This window comes from Leuciscus leuciscus (genome assembly GCF_965113295.1).
Source record: "Leuciscus leuciscus genome assembly, chromosome: 20".
NCBI lineage: Eukaryota > Metazoa > Chordata > Actinopteri > Cypriniformes > Leuciscidae > Leuciscus > Leuciscus leuciscus.
Window position 1 is genome coordinate 2,604,660 of NC_138744.1, and position 18,187 is coordinate 2,622,846.

An 18,187-nucleotide genomic window follows, 5' to 3' on the forward strand; every position below is an offset into this window, starting at 1 on the left:
TTCGCTGACTGTCGCTAGATTCCCGCTGCTGTATTGACACGTCACGAAGGTCAGGAACGAACTGATGGAAAAATGGCGTCCACCTACAACACCTTTAATCTGTGAGTATAAATTCACTACTCTGATAGATAACTGGTTATCGATTAGATTAATCGAAGAGAGATCATTGGTCATCTTTGATCTGGTGAAGTCTATAAATAGTTTAAGGAAGCAGCAGTGACTTGCATGTTCAGTGAACTACAGGCGCCCTCTCTGTGGCTGTGACTCAAAACCTAAGTGAGCTGCCTACCTAGACAACATTTTGGGGCTGCATTTTAGTGAAGTGCTTGTCTAGACAGCATGTAAAAGGCACTGTTATTCCCCAAAATGTTAGTATGTTGATAGCTCGTGATGTTCTGATACACAGCTTGTGCTGCTGGTCATCAGTCATGGTGATCAGATTCCAGTCAGTTCACATCAAAAATCAATTTAGTTAAACTAAAATTGTTTCATTGATGGTCAGCAGTAGATTGCTTGAACCTCTTTGCAATTCAGCTTCCTCATTTAGTTGCTTATGTTGTCATTGCTGGTGTTGATGCAGATGCCAACATCTTACAGAAATGAAAATATAAATCAAGAAATAAGTCCAAGCAACATACTTTCAAAGAAATATATGTAGAATATGGTGTGATTGATGTTTTCAGTGGCGCATATTAATGAAATGAATGTAAGATATACATGATAAGTGAGTGTCATGTAGTGGTCGACCGATATTGGTGTTTTGATGGCCGATGCCGATATCTTAGAGAGCAGGATGGCCGATATAAAGCCGATATTTTTATTATATACTTTATATTTAGTTTAATCAATATTTTATACATTTTAAATAAATTAGAAAACAAATCTTTAAAATAAACATGCTTATGCTTTAGATGGCAACTTCTTGAATCTGCAGTATTTTTCACAAATAAAGTAATTGTTTAAAAATATATGAATATGTGAATAAAAAGGAAGTAAACACTGTAACATTGCACTCAGTAATCTGTTAATATTGTGCGCACTGGTAATCATATCTTTTCAAATAAAGACAAGGTAACGCTAATATTATACAGCACACAGTGAAAACGATATGAATATGACACAGTGGGCAACTGGATATAGCACAGCATATTTTAAAATGAAGGATTTAAAGTTTTTCGATGGCGTCTCCTGAAGCTGATCTTCTGTTTGCATTCACTCACTTCACACGGACCGACCGTCACTCGCAGTCACACGTTTATCAGACTACAAACGCACACTTCACAAGATATCACAGCTGGATTCCATTAAATATGCAAGGTTTGTGAAATTAAATGTTTATTAGATATTCAGAGATTTGTTTAAATGATGTAGATGCGCATTTGCTGAATGTTGACGGTAAATGAGAAAGTATTTTAGACTGATTGTTTGCCTTTTCTGTTACAAATAATATAAAAGCAACACTTTACTTTTTCGCATACCATTTACTTTCTTTGTTTACCTGTTCTGTCTAACAAAGTATTAGATATGACTGACAAGAGATCGTAAACTAATGAAGACGGAGAATGTGAGTGAGCGCTGTGTGATCAGGCGCTGGTGTTCTCAGCGCCGCCCGTCAAAATAAAAGTCCCGCTTCCATATTCCAAATATCGGCCGATATATCGGCCTTGGCGATATATATCGGTCGACCACTAGTGTCATGCCCTCGCCCTGTTCCTTAAACTGGATTTTACTACATTAACTACAAATAATCTTCACTATCCTCTCCTTTCACAGGCACACGACCCCTGAGAAGTTCTACATCGAAGCCTGTGATGATGGTGTTGGAGACGTCCTCGCCATTGACAGGGTGTCCACAGAAATGACCCTTACAGGTACAAAAGAGAACTGGATGCTTGAAACGCAACTCAAACGCGAATTTTTCTCCTGCAGTGTAGAATTGATTAAAGGACAGACACCGTCTGTATCTGTTCACACTGAAAAGTGTGTGCTGAAAAGTAACTTGCCTCATTTTATGAGGGTGCTTATTGCATAAATGCTTTGAGTTGTGTTGTGGCAAAAATAATAATTAAACAATCATCATCACTGCATAAGAGACACCAAGAATCAAATTGTATTTTAAATGATATTTATTCTCTTGCAAGTGGCTTAGTCACAAAATCACAGCAGCTACCCCGTGACGTGAGCAAGACCTGACACCCATCCCAGGAAATTCCCTTCTTATACTCCTTCTTCAAGGTCTTTCCTCTGTAGTTTTCCACTCACCCAGCCACATCTAGCTGATTTAGAATGCACAAACATACATGTATCCTGTTCACATTCCACAATATAGACATGTGACACAATATGTTGCAATATATGTTGAAGATCAATGGAAATCTAATTTTTCCATTACAGTTGAAAGCTCCTTTGAGGTGACAGAAGCATTTGAATGAATCATGTGTTTCCCGAGTCGTTCCTTAGTTAAACATTAGCAGAATTTTCAACACTTTAGGACAAATTAGGATGCAAAAGAAAAGTAATATTTGGAAAATGGTTAGAGGTCGATCGTAATACATTCTGCAGGGGTTGTCGATGGTTCACAGTTAAATATCTAACATTATCTGATAAGTTCTATATATCATTATATCATTTTGAGAAATATATCATTATTTAACATATTAAATAATATTAAAATGATATATTTTGATGACTATAATAATAATTAGCGATATTATATACACTGCCCTGCCAAAAGAAAAGTCACTGCTTGGATTTAAATAGGCAAATGCTTAAGAGTCTATGATTGGATCATTATTGCAGTGATTATCATTTTCTAGCATGTTATATGTTTGGCAACGGTTCTTCTAACCCTAATTGATGGAGCTTTTCACTTCTTAAACAACCATGTAGGAAAACACATCATGGCCATATTCCAGGATGACAATGTCAAGATTCATCAGGCTTAAAGTGTGAAAGAATGGTTGGGATGGAGCATGAAGAATCATTTTCACTCATGAATCGGCTCCTGTCCAGACCTTAAATTAAATGTAAAGTCTTTGGGATGTGCTGGAGGAGACTTTACACAGCGCTGGACTCTTGCATTGATGCACGTCTTGATGGAAATAACATCACATCATTTCTCAATTATCAATTTGAGGTCAATGCATCTTGACATTATCATCCTGGAATATGGCCATGATGTATCTTTGTACATGCTTGTTTAAGAAATGAAAAGCTACACACTCCAATCAATTTAATAATATATTTAAAATGTATATCATATTTTTCCTATAATATAATAAATTAAAAAAACAGGACAGATACGGACAGATAACCTTAAAATGATGTCTCTCTTTCAGTGAGGAAGGACGTCCCTCCTTCAGCAGTGACACGACCAATATGTGGCATCATGGGAACCATACGGCTGGTGGCAGGTACGATCTCTGAAAATGAATTGTGAGTCATAAATTACTCACCCTGTTGTTGCTCTAATGCCGTTTGCCCTTCTTTCTTTTATGGACCACAAAAGGAGAATTAAAAAAAAAAATCCTGCTCGCGCTCGTCCATATAATGGCGGTGAATAGCGACCAGCATCAAGCTGGTATCACAGACTGATGCCATATGACACATATCGTATATTCCAAGTGTTCTGGGGTGTACGATATGAAATTTAATGTATTATTTAACGAAAATCCTGGCCTCGGCCGTTGTGCTGAGCTGAAACGTTCGTGTGACTCTGTTAGCGCCGTAGTTCACTCCATCTCGCCCAGAAAAAGTACACAAAATCAGGATTAAGAAACACGCGTACCTTCTTCTCAGAGGTGAATATATTCGTCGTAACAAGAAGTTATCGAGTTCACATCTGTCAACAAATGGAGTTCCGGTCCGGAGATATTTAACTCTGTGAAGAAAATACACTGATTCTTCTAGGCGTTGTGTTTCACGTCGTGTTTTTGTTCATCTTGATTTCTCACATTGTGTGCTTTTTCTGGGAGACAGAGTGAACTGCTGCGCTAATAGTTTTGCGAACACGCACGTCATGTAGCTGTGCACAGACCAGCGGCCAAGGGTCAGGATTTTCGTAAAATCCATTCAATTTCATATCGTATTCCCCAGAACACTTGTAATATACGGCACGGGATCATTCTGTGATACTTCTGCATCTTTTTTTTAAAAGCTTGATGATGGTCGCTGTTCACTGCCATTGTATGGACAAGTGTGAGCGGGACATTTAAAAAAAATTCTCCTTTTGTGCTCCCTAAAAAAAGAAAGAAGGGCAAACGGCATTAGAGCAACAACAGGCTGAGTAATTTAATTTTCATTTTAGGGTGAACTATCCCTTTAAATTCCACATTTAATAAAACATCAGTTGAATATGTTAACATTAGTTAATGCACTGTAAAATAACATGATCAAACAATGAACAATTGATTTTTACTAACATTAAGAAAGATTATTAACTGCTTTAAAGGGGTCATCGGATGCTCATTTTCCACAAGTTGGTGTGATTCTTGAGGGTCTTCATGTAAAGTTTATAACACACTTTGGTTAAAATTCAATGGCTGTGTAAAACAACACCTTTTTTGCTCTGTTCACAGCGACCCGTTTCAGTGCATGTCTCTTTAAATGATAATGAGCAGCTGCTCACCGCACCCCTCTCTTCCATTGGGGCGTGTCGACACAAGACATGTAAAGTGCTGCCATGGCAGACGGTATACAAATGGCTGAGGGCGGAAATATGCTAATACGGGACAGTTGTGGGCGGAGCATGAGCAATATGACATCATATTGCTCAGAATATCCAAACGGCTTGATTATTGAGAGTGTTTAGGCCTTTTGAGGATAAAAAAAAAGGGAGTGAATGTATGTTTTTTCATTGTATGGTGGTTGTGTCAACACACTGCAAAGACACCATATAAAAGTGAATTTTGCATCCGATGACCCCTTTAAAATATATTGCTCATTGTTCCTTAATGTTAACTAATGCATGTACTAATGTGAAGAAATTAGACTTTATTGCACCTTAAAATGCATTCTGAACTCTCATTCTGAATGATGCTGAGCCCTGCTCTCTCTGTTTTTTCAGGCATGTATCTCATCGTCATTACAAAGAAGAAGAAAGTGGGTGACCTGTTTGGCCACGCGGTCTGGAAAGCGGCTGACTTTGACATAATTTCATACAAGAAGACTGTTCTGCATCTGACTGATAATCAGGTTGGGTTGTTTTCCAGAAGTATGCGTAGAATTCTCTTCCATCATGTGCGTCACTGGTGTCACCGCAAGGAAGTTATTGTTTTGACTGGATTTTTGCCCACAATATTTATGGGACTTTTGAGCATCTCTTTATTTAAACAGAGCCAAACCATGATCTTGAACCATTGAATTCTTCAAAATGTATTTATAGCCAAGATATTTTTGTTTTGCTTTAATTTTGGAGCGTGTATATTTTTGCTGCCTTTTCTCAAGAAAAGTTATTCAGGTCACATTTTTCCCCAACAATGAAAAAAACCAAAAATGATATTATATTAATATAATGCATAATGTGTTCTTTAAACAGGCAAAATAATATTTGAATGATTTTAGGGCGATGTGTGCTCATGTTTTTGACAGTTTTTGTGAGATTCACCCTTTTATTTGACCGTTAAGTGTGTCAAATAAATCAACCAAAATTCACTAGAGAAACAATGTTTTTGACTGTTTGATAAGCAGCGAAAAATAACTCAATTTATTACTGAGGGGCCTTTTTAGTCAGCAGAAATAAAAACATTATTCAAGTAAGTTGGGCTGCTTTCTCAAAACATTCCCTAAATGCAGCCTAACTTAGAAACTTTGTCTTATCGAAACTAATAATGTTTCTATGGATCTTCCAGATGCAAGACGACAAAGCCTTCCTGTCCATGATCAACAGTGTCCTGAACACAGACGGTTTCTACTTTGCCACGGACTATGACCTGACGCACACGCTACAGCGCCTGGCCAACACCAGCCCAGAGTTTCAGGAGATGACCTTACTGGAGCGGGTGAGAGAGATGCTCAGTTCCAGCATGCATTTAGCAGACACTTTAAAGGTGCTCTAAGTGATGTCACGCGTTTTTTAGGCCGAAAATTTTTTTGTCACATCCAGCAAATATCTCCTCACTATCCGCCAGCTGCCTGTCCCCTGAACACACTGTAAAAAACACGGTCTCTGTAGACAGCCCAGGCTCCACAAACGTCAACAAAAACAAACTGGCCCAGCCTGGACCACGAAACATAACAAACAGTGTTCCAGCCAATAACCGACAAGAATGATTTGGGGGTGGGGGTTGGGGGGTTAGTGCGCGTGCACATGAAGGGGGGTGTGGAAGCATGAAGAGGGGAGTTAGCTAGAGGAGAGATGTCCTAGACAACGACTAATGTTAGAATTATATTCTCTTGAATTTTGATATGGCCGACACACGACCAAAGAGACGATGTTCCAAAGAACAAATAGCAAAGAAGAGGGAAAAAGGAGAAGGAACGCGCAAAGTCATGAATTTACATCGGAAAAGCACGTAGGGGAGGGGACGGGAGGAGGAAGGGAGGGTCGAGTTAGCCTCTGTTTTGTTTGACTATACTTCGAACATCAACAAGAAGTGACATCACCCAACATCGCTTAGAGCAGCTTTAAATCTAAGGTGGCATACAAATGAGGAATACACCAAGCAATTCATTTTAAAGGGAACCTTTTTTAAAGTCTTGATTTTGTTTTTGGGATCTACTGCAATAGGTTTTCATGCTTCTAAAGGTTCAATAAACATAATTTTTCTCATATTTTATATTGTAACACCTCTCTTCCCAGTCTGTCAGTTTAGCTCCTGTCTCTATGAAGCCCCTCCTGCAAAAGTTTTTTTTTTTTTGCAGGATGTTGTTAAGTTATGAACATAGCTATCATTTAACATCCCAATTCTGTAATGCTCATTGCTTAAAGAAGTCTTATCATGATGTGTTTATGGTAACACACACACTTTACAATAAGGTTCAATTTGTTAACGTTGGATAATTACCTAACAATAAATAAGAAGGAGCAATACATTTGTTACAGCATTTATTTACATTTCTTTTAAATAAAAATACAACTGATCATTGTTCATGTTAGCTCAGTTCCATTAAATATTATTAACAGATACAACTTTAAATTTTTAATTATGTATAAGTTGTTAATGTTAAAATTAACCTTTCATTTCATTGTTAGTTCATGTTAACAAATGGAACCTTATTGTAAAGTGTTACTGTTTTTATTTCATGTTTTTCTTGATGTCTTTTAGAATATGGTGCTTTCATGAGGTATGACAGATAAAACTGTTATTATAGCCTCTTAACATTGTTTTATACAGGCGGATCAGAGATTTGTGTGGAACGGTCACCTTCTCAGAGAATTCATGGCACAGCCTGAGGTAAACGCAAGATTGTTTTAGGTCGAGCTACTATTTTAAGAGGAACTCATTTAGAGATTGTGTAGAATTCTGCAAGGAGCACCACATGTCTCTGGGCCGAATTATATGTAGAAAAATCTGGTTACACTTTATTTTAAGGTGTCATTGTTACAGTGTAATTATATATTTAAGTACTGTGTAATATTAAGCAACTACATGTACTTACTATAGGGTTAGGGTAGGATTAGGATTTGGTTGTGGGTTAGTTGCATGTAAGTATGCATAATTTACTGTTATTACTATGGTAAGTACATGTAACATATGTAACAAGGACACTGTAAAATAAAGTGTTACCAAAAATCTTTATCTAAAGGATGAATTATGTTTCCTGGTTCTTTTTGACGTTGTGTTTTCTCTTACAGCTACATAAATTCGTCTACCCGGTTGTTCACGGCTGTATCCTTTAACCAGACAAACGTTTGTTCACATCGATGTCTGTGTTCACTTTCAGAGTATATTTTGGGCCTTAAATGTCTTGCATGTATGAACAACACTGTGCAGTGCTTATAATGTCTTCATATGTCACCGTCCATATGCTCTCAGACAGATATATAGTCCTTAATCTCCGCTCACAGTCATCACTATGAAGTCGTGCTGCATCAACGGCAAAATCTTCGACTGGATCATCGTGTCCAGGAGGAGCTGCTTCCGCGCTGGTGTCCGCTATTACGTCAGAGGTACGCTTGTGCGGTTTGAAGACGGTGGCTGTTTTTGATTTATATGCTACTAAATGCTCTCTTCCTCTTCCAGGTATCGACTCTGAGGGTCACGCGGCCAACTTTGTTGAGACGGAACAGATTGTTCAATATAATGGAGGAAAAGCATCATTTGTTCAGGTAAGCCTCTGAAATGTAAGCGTCCAAATATCAGTTTCCCATACAACGACGTAACTCGCTGGTTAACTACCATAGTACGATGCATCGTTGTAGAAATCAACTAGCTAGTCACGACTGGTTCCCGAAACCATATTGTCGCAAATTGGTCGTTCAGCCACGTTGTTTAATGATGTCACGCACCTGTTGGAGTAATAACTTATTTTAATGTATCTGTTTGAGATCGAATTAACGCTAGATGTTTTGCTATAAATTATGGACATGACATCTGAGGACTATTTCAAATTTTTCTCAGTTATTTTGCTTTATTTCCAGATTCAATCGTAGGCTCGTTCTTGTGTAGTAGAGCACGTTCGCACATGCGCACTCTTAAAAAAACAACGCTTTAAATCTCTTGACAAACTAAAAGATGTAAATTACATTTGTATGTATTCTAAACAAAAGACAGGTTGTGCTGAATGTCAGCTTGCTTATTTTGCTCACGACAAGGATTTATTAAGTCCACTTCATGCAAACAATAAACTATGCTTGTAACCACAGCTCGAGGGCTGTCGTTCAAACCACACGACTTTGCGATGCTGTTTGCGAATGTTCGTTAGAACTATGGTTTCGGGAAACACTAGGCGCGTTTCCATTACAGATTTGCGCAAAACTTTTGTGATTTTTAGTTTTTTCTTCTAAGTATAGATTAAAAAACGATTGCAAAATGACGCTGTTTCCATTAACACGTTTTATGCGACTAAAATGCTTACTTTTCCTCTCGCGATAAGTCGTTCCAAAAATCATGGCGACGGACGTTGGTAAGTTTATCACATTATTTTTATTATTATTATTACTGGAAGAAAACGTAGGCTTGTTATCCAAGCATTAATGGCAAGGAAAGACCCTTATACTGTGAGCGGCACATATGAGGTGTTTCTGGGTGTTTCTCCCTCATTTCTGCTCCGAGGTCTTGATTGTGGCACCTCTATGAGGTTTAGAATCCAGTATTTCTGTAATTCTTTTGTCTTTTATGAATTTAATAAAGAACTCTGTCTCGTATATTGTCCAAACACACCGCGCCTTCTAAGTCAGGCGACTGTAAATGCAAAACAATTGTTTCTATTGCTGTTTTGCGAAATAATCCTTTTTTCGAATTGCCTGAAAAACCACCTCATGCGAACGTAAACACTTTTTTGAGTTTTTGAGAAATTGACGTGTTTCCATTGGGCGTATTTCCAATTCGCAATTTCAATTTACGCAATTTGAAGGGTAATGGAAACGCGGCTACTGACTCGTTGAACTATGCTGGTAACGATGGAACTTGCGACCATAGTTGGCTAATGATGCTTTTGGGAAACGCACCCCAGTGTAGGGGAGAGCGGGGCACAAAGTAACGCTTTTTGACTTTCTCAGTTTGTGTAAATCTACTTATGGTTCTGAGTATTGATTTTTTCCCACATTAATTTCCCACATGTCTAGTTCAATTATGTGGTTGTGTTTTATTAATACAGTATATACTTTTTTCTTGATATACCCCGAAAGAATGGAAGTGAAATGTGACAACATGCCCCATAGCACATTGTAACATGACCATATGACAGCTTAAAATGTTATCTGATCTAATAAAAAAATATATACAAGACAAACTAAAATATTTTCTAAATAAAATATAATTATGAACTTTTTCATATAAAATAAGGGCATTTTTTTATAATTAAATATAAACTCATTTTTGAATTTTGACTACGAACACAGGAAAACACAGCTATACAACATAGTTCAAAACAAATAAATAATTAGTAATTTCTGAACATTGACTCTCTGTCTTTATTCACCTTTTTCTCATGTTTTCGCAATAGAATTAATAAAAGTATAGAATAGAATAGCATATTTCTAATAGGGGCACATTGTAACGCAGTGTGACAACATGCCCCCAACTGCACAACTGGGATTTAAACCCGGCTAGTGTCTTCTGCTAGTTAGCGAAGCATTAAAGAACTATCTCAACTGTTAAATAACATATTGGAGATTAAAATAATATCAGATTTGTCTAATTTTAAATAAACACAAAAAATAGAGATGACAAATTTATTTAAGTAAGAAATTTACTTTTGCTATGATTTAATAAATGTCTATGGATATCTTCCAAAATGTTTTTAATTTTTGCGCAATTTTTTCTCTATATAGTGTTGATATGGCAACTAGTAAATACACCAAGTTTCGTCATGCTAGCATGTGTGGAAGTATTTAAAGGAGCTGTATGTAAGAAATGTATTTCAATTAATCATAAAATGGACCTGATATGTCACTAGACATTAAGAAATCATGTTCATTTCAAATACTTATATCACTGACAACAGTAGTCCGGCCAGGATATTGTCATTTAAAATGTGAAGTTGCAGCCCTCAACTGATGTTGATGTTGTCATGTTGTGTTTTGGCCTGAAGCTCCACCCTCCACCTATCTACCAATCACGAAGTCAGTAGTGTTTTGGCATCGGGGTTGCCAGATCTGCTCTAGTTACCACAGCTATGTAATAGCCTACGTTCCTGCTGGATCCTGCAGCCTATCTGGCAACCTCGAGTCAGGGGGGAGGGGGAGGGGATACACCGCTCTACAGTAATTTGAAAGTAATTGCAGTACCAGTTTTGGCCACAATCTTACATACTGCTCCTTTAAAACAAGTGTGTTACAACTAGCCCCGCGCTCCCCTAGTTTCAGTGGATAGTCTGGAGGAATTTTTTTGAGCTCTTAATGTTGGAGTGAATCTACATGTCAAATTAAACGGTTTTATTTCAAATTTAATGAAGCCATTATCTTTTTGGTATCTCTCCTTAATGTCTGTCCGTCGGCTCGATTCTCAAGGGTATAAAGACAAACAGCATCTGTGGGCAGCAGAGATGAATGTCACAGTGGTTTGATGAATCATGAACCACAGATATCAAATAAATATGCGCTTGTTTTTGATCTGTGAATCCATGCAGCCGTTTAATGTCACGATACTTACAGATTTAGACCCTCATGTTTCCTTTTCCCACAGTCGGGAGAGGAAACTTACCGGAATGTTGCTCTGCTCTTGTTTTATTTTTTCTTGAATTTGTCTCCACTCTGAATGCTGGCTGCTAGTTTTCAATGTCATTTAATGAGCAAGAATCCCAACATTTCTTATAAGACAAAGTTGTGCTTTCTTTTGATATCTTTTAATGAATGAACGAATAATCCAGTAAATCTCTGTAATCTTTGTCCACAGACTCGAGGCTCCATCCCGTTCTACTGGTCTCAGAGACCGAACCTCAAGTACAAACCAAAACCACAGATCAGCAAAAGCATCAATCATGTGAGATGCTTTCTTTATTTTTCTTTCTTTGTTTTGTTGGAGTCAGTGCAAATAAATATGTTCATGATTTTAAAAATGTATTAGTAAATGTTGCAATTAATAATAACTAAGGTTAAAATATGCTTATATATATAATAATATATATATATATATATATACAAACAAAATAGAATATATATATATATATATATAGATAGATAGATAGATAGATAAAAGTATTTATAAGTAGATAAATCATTTTAAATTGCTTATATTAATCAGCCATTATTGTGTGTCTCCATTTGTGTACCTTTTCTCTTCTCTTCTCTTCTCTTCTCTTCTCTTCTCTTCTCTTCTCTTCTCTTCTCTTCTCTTCTCTTCTCTTCTCTTCTCTTCTCTTCTCTTCTCTTCTCTTCTCTTCTCTTCTCTTCTCTTCTCTTCTCTTCTCACAGCTGGATGGTTTCCAGAGACACTTCGACTCTCAGATCATCACGTACGGGAAACAAGTGATTCTGAACCTGGTACGTTGCCTGTATTTGCTCCGTTTACACTGAGGTGTCGCTCCCAGGCTGGAAATATCTCATTAAGAGATTTTATTTTATTCTCCAGGTAAATCAGAAAGGCTCAGAAAAGCCGCTGGAACAGGCCTTTGCAAAGATGGTGGACAGTCTGGGCAACGGCATGATCAAGTGAGTCGATAAGAAAATCTCATAAAGCACTGATACAGATCCACAAATGCCGAACTCAGACTGTGTTCATCTGCAGGTACATTGCGTTTGACTTTCACATGGAGTGCAGCCGTATGAGGTGGCATCGCCTGCAGATCCTGGTGGACACGGTGGCGGAAATGCAGGATGAGTTTGGGTATGAGGTGTTTGCATGCAAAAAAGAGTTTTATCTGTTATCATCTAATGCTCCTGGGCATAATTTGATATCTTGATATCATAATTTGAATGCTCTTATTTATTTATTTTTTTCAACAGCTACTTCCTGGTGGATTCAGACGGATCGGTCCAAAAGCAGCAGGACGGGACGTTCCGAAGCAACTGCATGGACTGTCTGGATCGAACCAACGTCATCCAGAGTCTGCTGGCCCGCCGCTCGCTGCAGTCACAGTTAGAGGTTTGTGTGATGAGACTTATTTATTATCCTCCATGGGACTGTCATTAGACCAAAATTCACATTAAATTAAGGGTGTGTGATGTCATGATTATATATAGCGAATATCACCAAGTTATGGAAATATATAGGGAAATTTGAGCTATATTGCCCAGGCCTACGTCAAAAGATGAGTCATTATTTGCGGTCCGTTTTGCCAGAAGACAAAGACTGTACGGAGACTGTTTGAAATGTGTGTAGTGTCTTATATGAGCTGACAAAATCATCTTTTAGGAGTACACAAACATAAGGGGCTTTCGCACCGGAGGAACCCTTTCATATAGTTCCCAGAACTATTGGCGGAAGTACCTGGATTTTGGCGCTTGTGCACCGCAGGAACTAGGAACTATTTTAGTTCTTGGAACTCTTTTGGAGGAACTAATTTAGCTCCTACTTCAGGGTAGGGTCTAAACCAGCACTATAGGAACTATCCTTGACGTTAGTGTTCGCTGATTGGCTAAACACCAGAACCCGCCATTTTTAAAAAGGCTGTGTAAACACACAGATTATAGCCTATATATTTACTCCACAAACTAACTCTACGAACATGGAAAACAGTGATAGATGGGCATCTTAACCTTTACGCTGATGAGAAAATCCAACGCAACTTTGAGGGGACCAAGAGAAACATGATTATGTATTTCTGCTCAGCTAGCGACACTGTACATCAACCACACGGCATATGCTAATAACTTTTCATTACTGTCTACTTTCTATGTTTAATAGTTCTATCTAATAACATATTATCGTATTATTTAGATCGTAAACTAATGAACATGGAGAATGCGAGCACTGTTTGCTCAGGCTCTGGCGTTCTCAGCGCCGTCAAAATAAAGGTCCACCGTGCCGTCAAAATAAAAGTCACAGCAACAAGCGCGGCTTACGTCACTTCAGAGTCCCTACTGGCGGTGCGAATGCAACCAGAAAACGTTCCCGGGGAACCATTAGTTCTCGGGGAACCACCCTGGTGGCTAGTTCCTAGAACTATCCGGTCCGAAAGCCGCTATACAGATACACTACCGTTCAAAAGTTTGGGGTCAGTAAGATTTTTTTCATGTTTTTAAAAGAAGTCTCTTCTGCTCACCAAGGCTGCATTTATTTGATAAAAAAAAAAACCAAAAAACAGTAATATTGTGAAATATTATGACAATTTAAAATGACTGTTTTCTATTTTTATATATTTTAAACTGTAATTTATTCCTGTGATCAAAGCTGAATTTTCAGCATCATTACTCCAGTCTTCAGTGTCACATGATCCTTCAGAAATCATTCTAATATGATGATTTGATGCTCAAGAAACATTTATGATTATTATCAATGTTGAAGACAGTCGTGTACAATTTTTTTTCACAATTCTTTGATGAATAGAAAGTTCAAAAGAACAGCATTTATTTAAAATAGAATATTTTCTAACATTATAAATGTCTTTACTGTAACTTTTGATCAGTTTAACTCATCCTTGATGAATAATAGTATTGATTTATTTTATTTATTTCCCCAAAAAATAAAATTAAAATTCTTACTGACCCCAAACTTTTGAACGGTCGTGTAAGCTTTTAGTTCCTGTCTGTTAGCTGTGAGGCTTCCTCATATTTTATGTCTTGTTTGTATGTAGAGGATGGGAGTTTTACATGTGGGGCAGCGGATTGAAGACCAGGCGGATTTTGAAAAAATATACAAGAATGGTAAGCAAAAATGAATGCTGATATTCAATAGTCTGGCTATGTGCGACTGTCTCGTTCATACCCTTTCTATTCTTGCTTTCTTTGTTTTTATTCCCTGCAGCATGGGCGGATAACGCCAATGCGTGTGCCAAACAGTACGCCGGCACAGGAGCCCTGAAGACTGATTTCACACGGTAAGAAGGACCGTCTTCTGCTCTGCTTTGTGTCTGAGAGTAAATGTTTAGATGGATTGTAGAAGATGATTGGCTCTCTGTGTCCTCAGGACGGGAAAGAGAACCCAGTGGGGTTTGCTGATGGACGGGTGGAACTCCATGATCAGATACTACAAGAACAACTTCTCGGATGGGTTCAGACAGGTGAGCCTCGCGTGGACAAACCATTGTTCCTTAATTTGTCTTAAACACATTTTAAATAGTATTTTAACATTTTAAAAATGTATAGTTTATGGATTCAGTAGAAACTGTTAGCTCTTTCCCCAACATTGACAAGATTTTTCATCATTTACAGTACAGGCCAAAAGTTTGGACACATTACTATTTTTTATGTTTTTGAAAGAAGTTTCTTCTGCTCATCAAGCCTGCATTTATTTGATCAAAAATACAGGAAAAAAAAATAATATTGTGATCTATTATTACAATTTAAAATAATTGGTTTTCAATTTATTATACTTTAAATTATCATTTATTTCTGTGATCAAAGCTGAATTTTCAGGATCATTACTCCAGTCTATCACATGATCCTTTAGAAATCATTCTAATATGATGATTCATTATCAAAGTTGGAAACAGTTCTGCTGCTTAATATTTTTTCAGAACCTGTGATACTTTTTTAGGATACTTTGATGAATAAAAAGTTTTTAAAAAAAAGAAAAGGAAAAAAAGAAGCAAATGTTTTAAAAATAGAAATCTTCTGTAACAGCAATATCCACTACTGGTCAGTCATTTGGGGTCAGTAATTTTTTTATTTTATTTTTTTTGAAATAAATCAATACTTTTATTCAGCAAGGATGTGTTAAATTGATAAAAAGTGATAGTAAAGAAGATTTATATTATTAGAAAATATTTATTTTTTTTGAATAAATGCAGTTCTTTTTAACCTTTTATTCATCAAATATATTAGGCAGCAGAACTGTGTCCAACACTCATAATAAATCAGAATATTAGAATGATTTCTAAAGGATCATGTGATAGACTGGAGTAATGATCCTGAAAATTCAGCTTTGCGTCACAGAAATAAATGATAATTTAAAGTATAATAAATTGAAAACCAATTATTTTAAATTGTAATAATATATCACAAAATATTACATTTTTTTCTGTATTTTTGATCAAATAAATGCAGGCTTGATGAGCAGAAGAAACTTCTTTCAAAAACATTAAAAATAGTAATGTGTCCAAACTTTTGGCCTGTACTGTATGACACAACGCTTCCCCGCTGTTGACAAGTTTTCCCAGCAATCCATGTTTTCACTGTTATATGGTAATAATACACACCCTTCTGAAAGAGTAAAGAATCTCTGGATCAAAACACAAGTGAGAAAGCAACAGAAACAAGCGATAGAAGCTTTGCTTACGCTGATAGAAGCTAACGTGATCATCAAACATCCAAAAGTATTTAAATCAAAACTGCCTGACGTTAGCGAATGAAATGTCGAGCCAGGAAGAGTATAGACTGAAGCTTTAGGGGTGTTGATGGACTCAATCTACTCCATCTGTGTTTATCATCGTTCTCAATCCCATCCAGACAAAGTCTTTGACAAAAACGTGATTTTCCCAGTTTTGTTCAAAATGTTGCTTTTTTCATGAAACATTCAAGTCTTGATAAAAAAATTTAATAATGCATGAAACTAGAATATTTTGCTTTTTCTTTTTATATATATTCTGTGTTCAGATATTCATACAAAAAAAATATTCTGGGGCCCTGAAACTTATATGAAAAAGATATTTTAAAAAACACTGGCACTGACAGGCAACTTTTGTAAAAAAAAAAAATATATATATATATAAAAAAATATGCTGGCAGGGAGTGTTCCAACCCCTTTGACCAGAAATATTATTATGTATTATATTATTAAGAAAATACTAATGCTTAAATAATTTAACAATACGTTTACATGTAAAAAAAAAAAAAAAAAAAATGTATTTCAATTTAAATATTGATTTTCATTTTAAAATAATTATTATATACAATGCATTTTTATGATGTAATGAATTTTTTGTCTTTGTTTTATTGTCATTGGTTTTCATTTTGCTTATTTTTATTTTTTACGATTTAATTAATTTATAATTTATATTATTAATTAAAATTATTTGAATAAATAATGAATAATTTTTTATCATCTCATGAATCATCTCAGCTTGGAAAACCCTTGTCTAGTGTAAATCAGTTGCAAATGCAAAAGAGACTTTTCAAAGTCTGTGTGTTTAATTTCTTTGCTGTGTCTGTAGATTTCAGTCTGTTTCTCGAACAAAGCATCACATGACTTCAAAACACACATGAATCCTATTAATGATTTATAAAATCATATTTTTTTTTGCAGATTGACAGATGTGTAAAGGAATTTTTACACTGATCTGTAAAGTGCAGGAATTCAATCTGGGAATAATATTATTTTCTTCTCCAGGACTCCATTGACCTGTTCTTGGGGAACTATGCTGTGGAAGAGGCAGATATAAACACTCCTCTACACGAGCCCAAAGACTGGAAGTTCCTCACGGTGAGAAACTCTGAACCCAGAGGAAACTACATTTGGCCTTAGTCCTGCTTGTCTTTAGGTCTCATTATTTGTTTTCAGCAGCAGAATGTAACAGAATTGAATGCAGGATCATTAAACCCCGCCCCTTTTTTACAATCCACATCTCAACATCCAATCAACAACTGACAAATACAACCAAGACCGGACCTACTTTTTAAAATTATTATAATTTAAAAAAAAATTTCAATGATCCATTACACTACAATGTACATCACAAAATGGAAAAAAAGAATAACTGTCGCTACTTCCATTTCTTCTCGAATTGAAACATTTTGAATCGTTATTATTTTTTACATTGATATGGAGCTTGAGATTAATATTGTCAAAAGGCTAAAAATTATTACAATCAGTGCTAACATTTTTTCCCCCTCACTTTCAGCTGCCGATCATCATGGTGGTTGCTTTCTCAATGTGCATCATATGTCTCCTTATGGCTGGTAAGACACTGATTAACATTAATATTAATACTATTAGCATTAATATGAAGGCAAGACCCTACAGTCAAAAGCATGTTTTTTCATGCACTGGTAAATTTTGAGATTTTGGACTATTTTGCTTCCAAAACACGTCTTCTTTCAGAATAATGGAAAGGAAATGTAAGTGTTTATTTTATTGCCCTTCGCATCTGTAGATTTCAATGACCATACATATCTTTGATATACTTATCAGTGAGTTATTCTCGTGCACCGAGTCAGAAATCTCCACTTCAGCAGCTTTACACACACCAAACTTTACAGTTTTATTCATATATCATTCACCAGATGTATATAACATTTTATTCCTAATAAATAACATGGTGACATGGATTTATGAGAGATCCAGAATCCTCTGTGTAAAAACCTTTGTCAACAAAATTGTGATCCTGGCTTTATCCAGTGTTTCTGTTCTGGAAATATATGCAAATATGTGCCTCAGATAATGTCTAATTTGCATATTTCAACAACTTTTCAGAAAACTTTCAATGCAAATTTTTTTTTTGCAATTCTTAGTGTAATTAATCAACATATCAGTGCCTGTGTGAACGG

General features: G+C 36.3%; 1 protein-coding gene across 1 annotated transcript in view; it reads left to right on the top strand.

Moving 5' to 3' along the window:
- The window catches only part of sacm1lb (SAC1 like phosphatidylinositide phosphatase b), a 20,039-nt gene continuing 1,852 nt past the window's right edge, over nucleotides 1-18,187 (top strand). Inside the window, exons 1-19 of the mRNA XM_082150734.1 lie at nucleotides 1-101; nucleotides 1,774-1,871; nucleotides 3,339-3,413; nucleotides 5,066-5,193; nucleotides 5,850-5,999; nucleotides 7,335-7,394; nucleotides 7,796-7,829; nucleotides 8,009-8,110; nucleotides 8,184-8,269; nucleotides 11,499-11,585; nucleotides 12,017-12,085; nucleotides 12,174-12,253; nucleotides 12,330-12,428; nucleotides 12,548-12,686; nucleotides 14,338-14,407; nucleotides 14,508-14,580; nucleotides 14,670-14,763; nucleotides 17,031-17,123; nucleotides 17,542-17,599. Coding sequence (XP_082006860.1) covers nucleotides 73-101; nucleotides 1,774-1,871; nucleotides 3,339-3,413; nucleotides 5,066-5,193; nucleotides 5,850-5,999; nucleotides 7,335-7,394; nucleotides 7,796-7,829; nucleotides 8,009-8,110; nucleotides 8,184-8,269; nucleotides 11,499-11,585; nucleotides 12,017-12,085; nucleotides 12,174-12,253; nucleotides 12,330-12,428; nucleotides 12,548-12,686; nucleotides 14,338-14,407; nucleotides 14,508-14,580; nucleotides 14,670-14,763; nucleotides 17,031-17,123; nucleotides 17,542-17,599 — 1,624 coding nt within the window. The 5' untranslated portion in view covers nucleotides 1-72. The remainder of the gene's footprint in view (nucleotides 102-1,773; nucleotides 1,872-3,338; nucleotides 3,414-5,065; nucleotides 5,194-5,849; nucleotides 6,000-7,334; nucleotides 7,395-7,795; nucleotides 7,830-8,008; nucleotides 8,111-8,183; nucleotides 8,270-11,498; nucleotides 11,586-12,016; nucleotides 12,086-12,173; nucleotides 12,254-12,329; nucleotides 12,429-12,547; nucleotides 12,687-14,337; nucleotides 14,408-14,507; nucleotides 14,581-14,669; nucleotides 14,764-17,030; nucleotides 17,124-17,541; nucleotides 17,600-18,187) is intronic.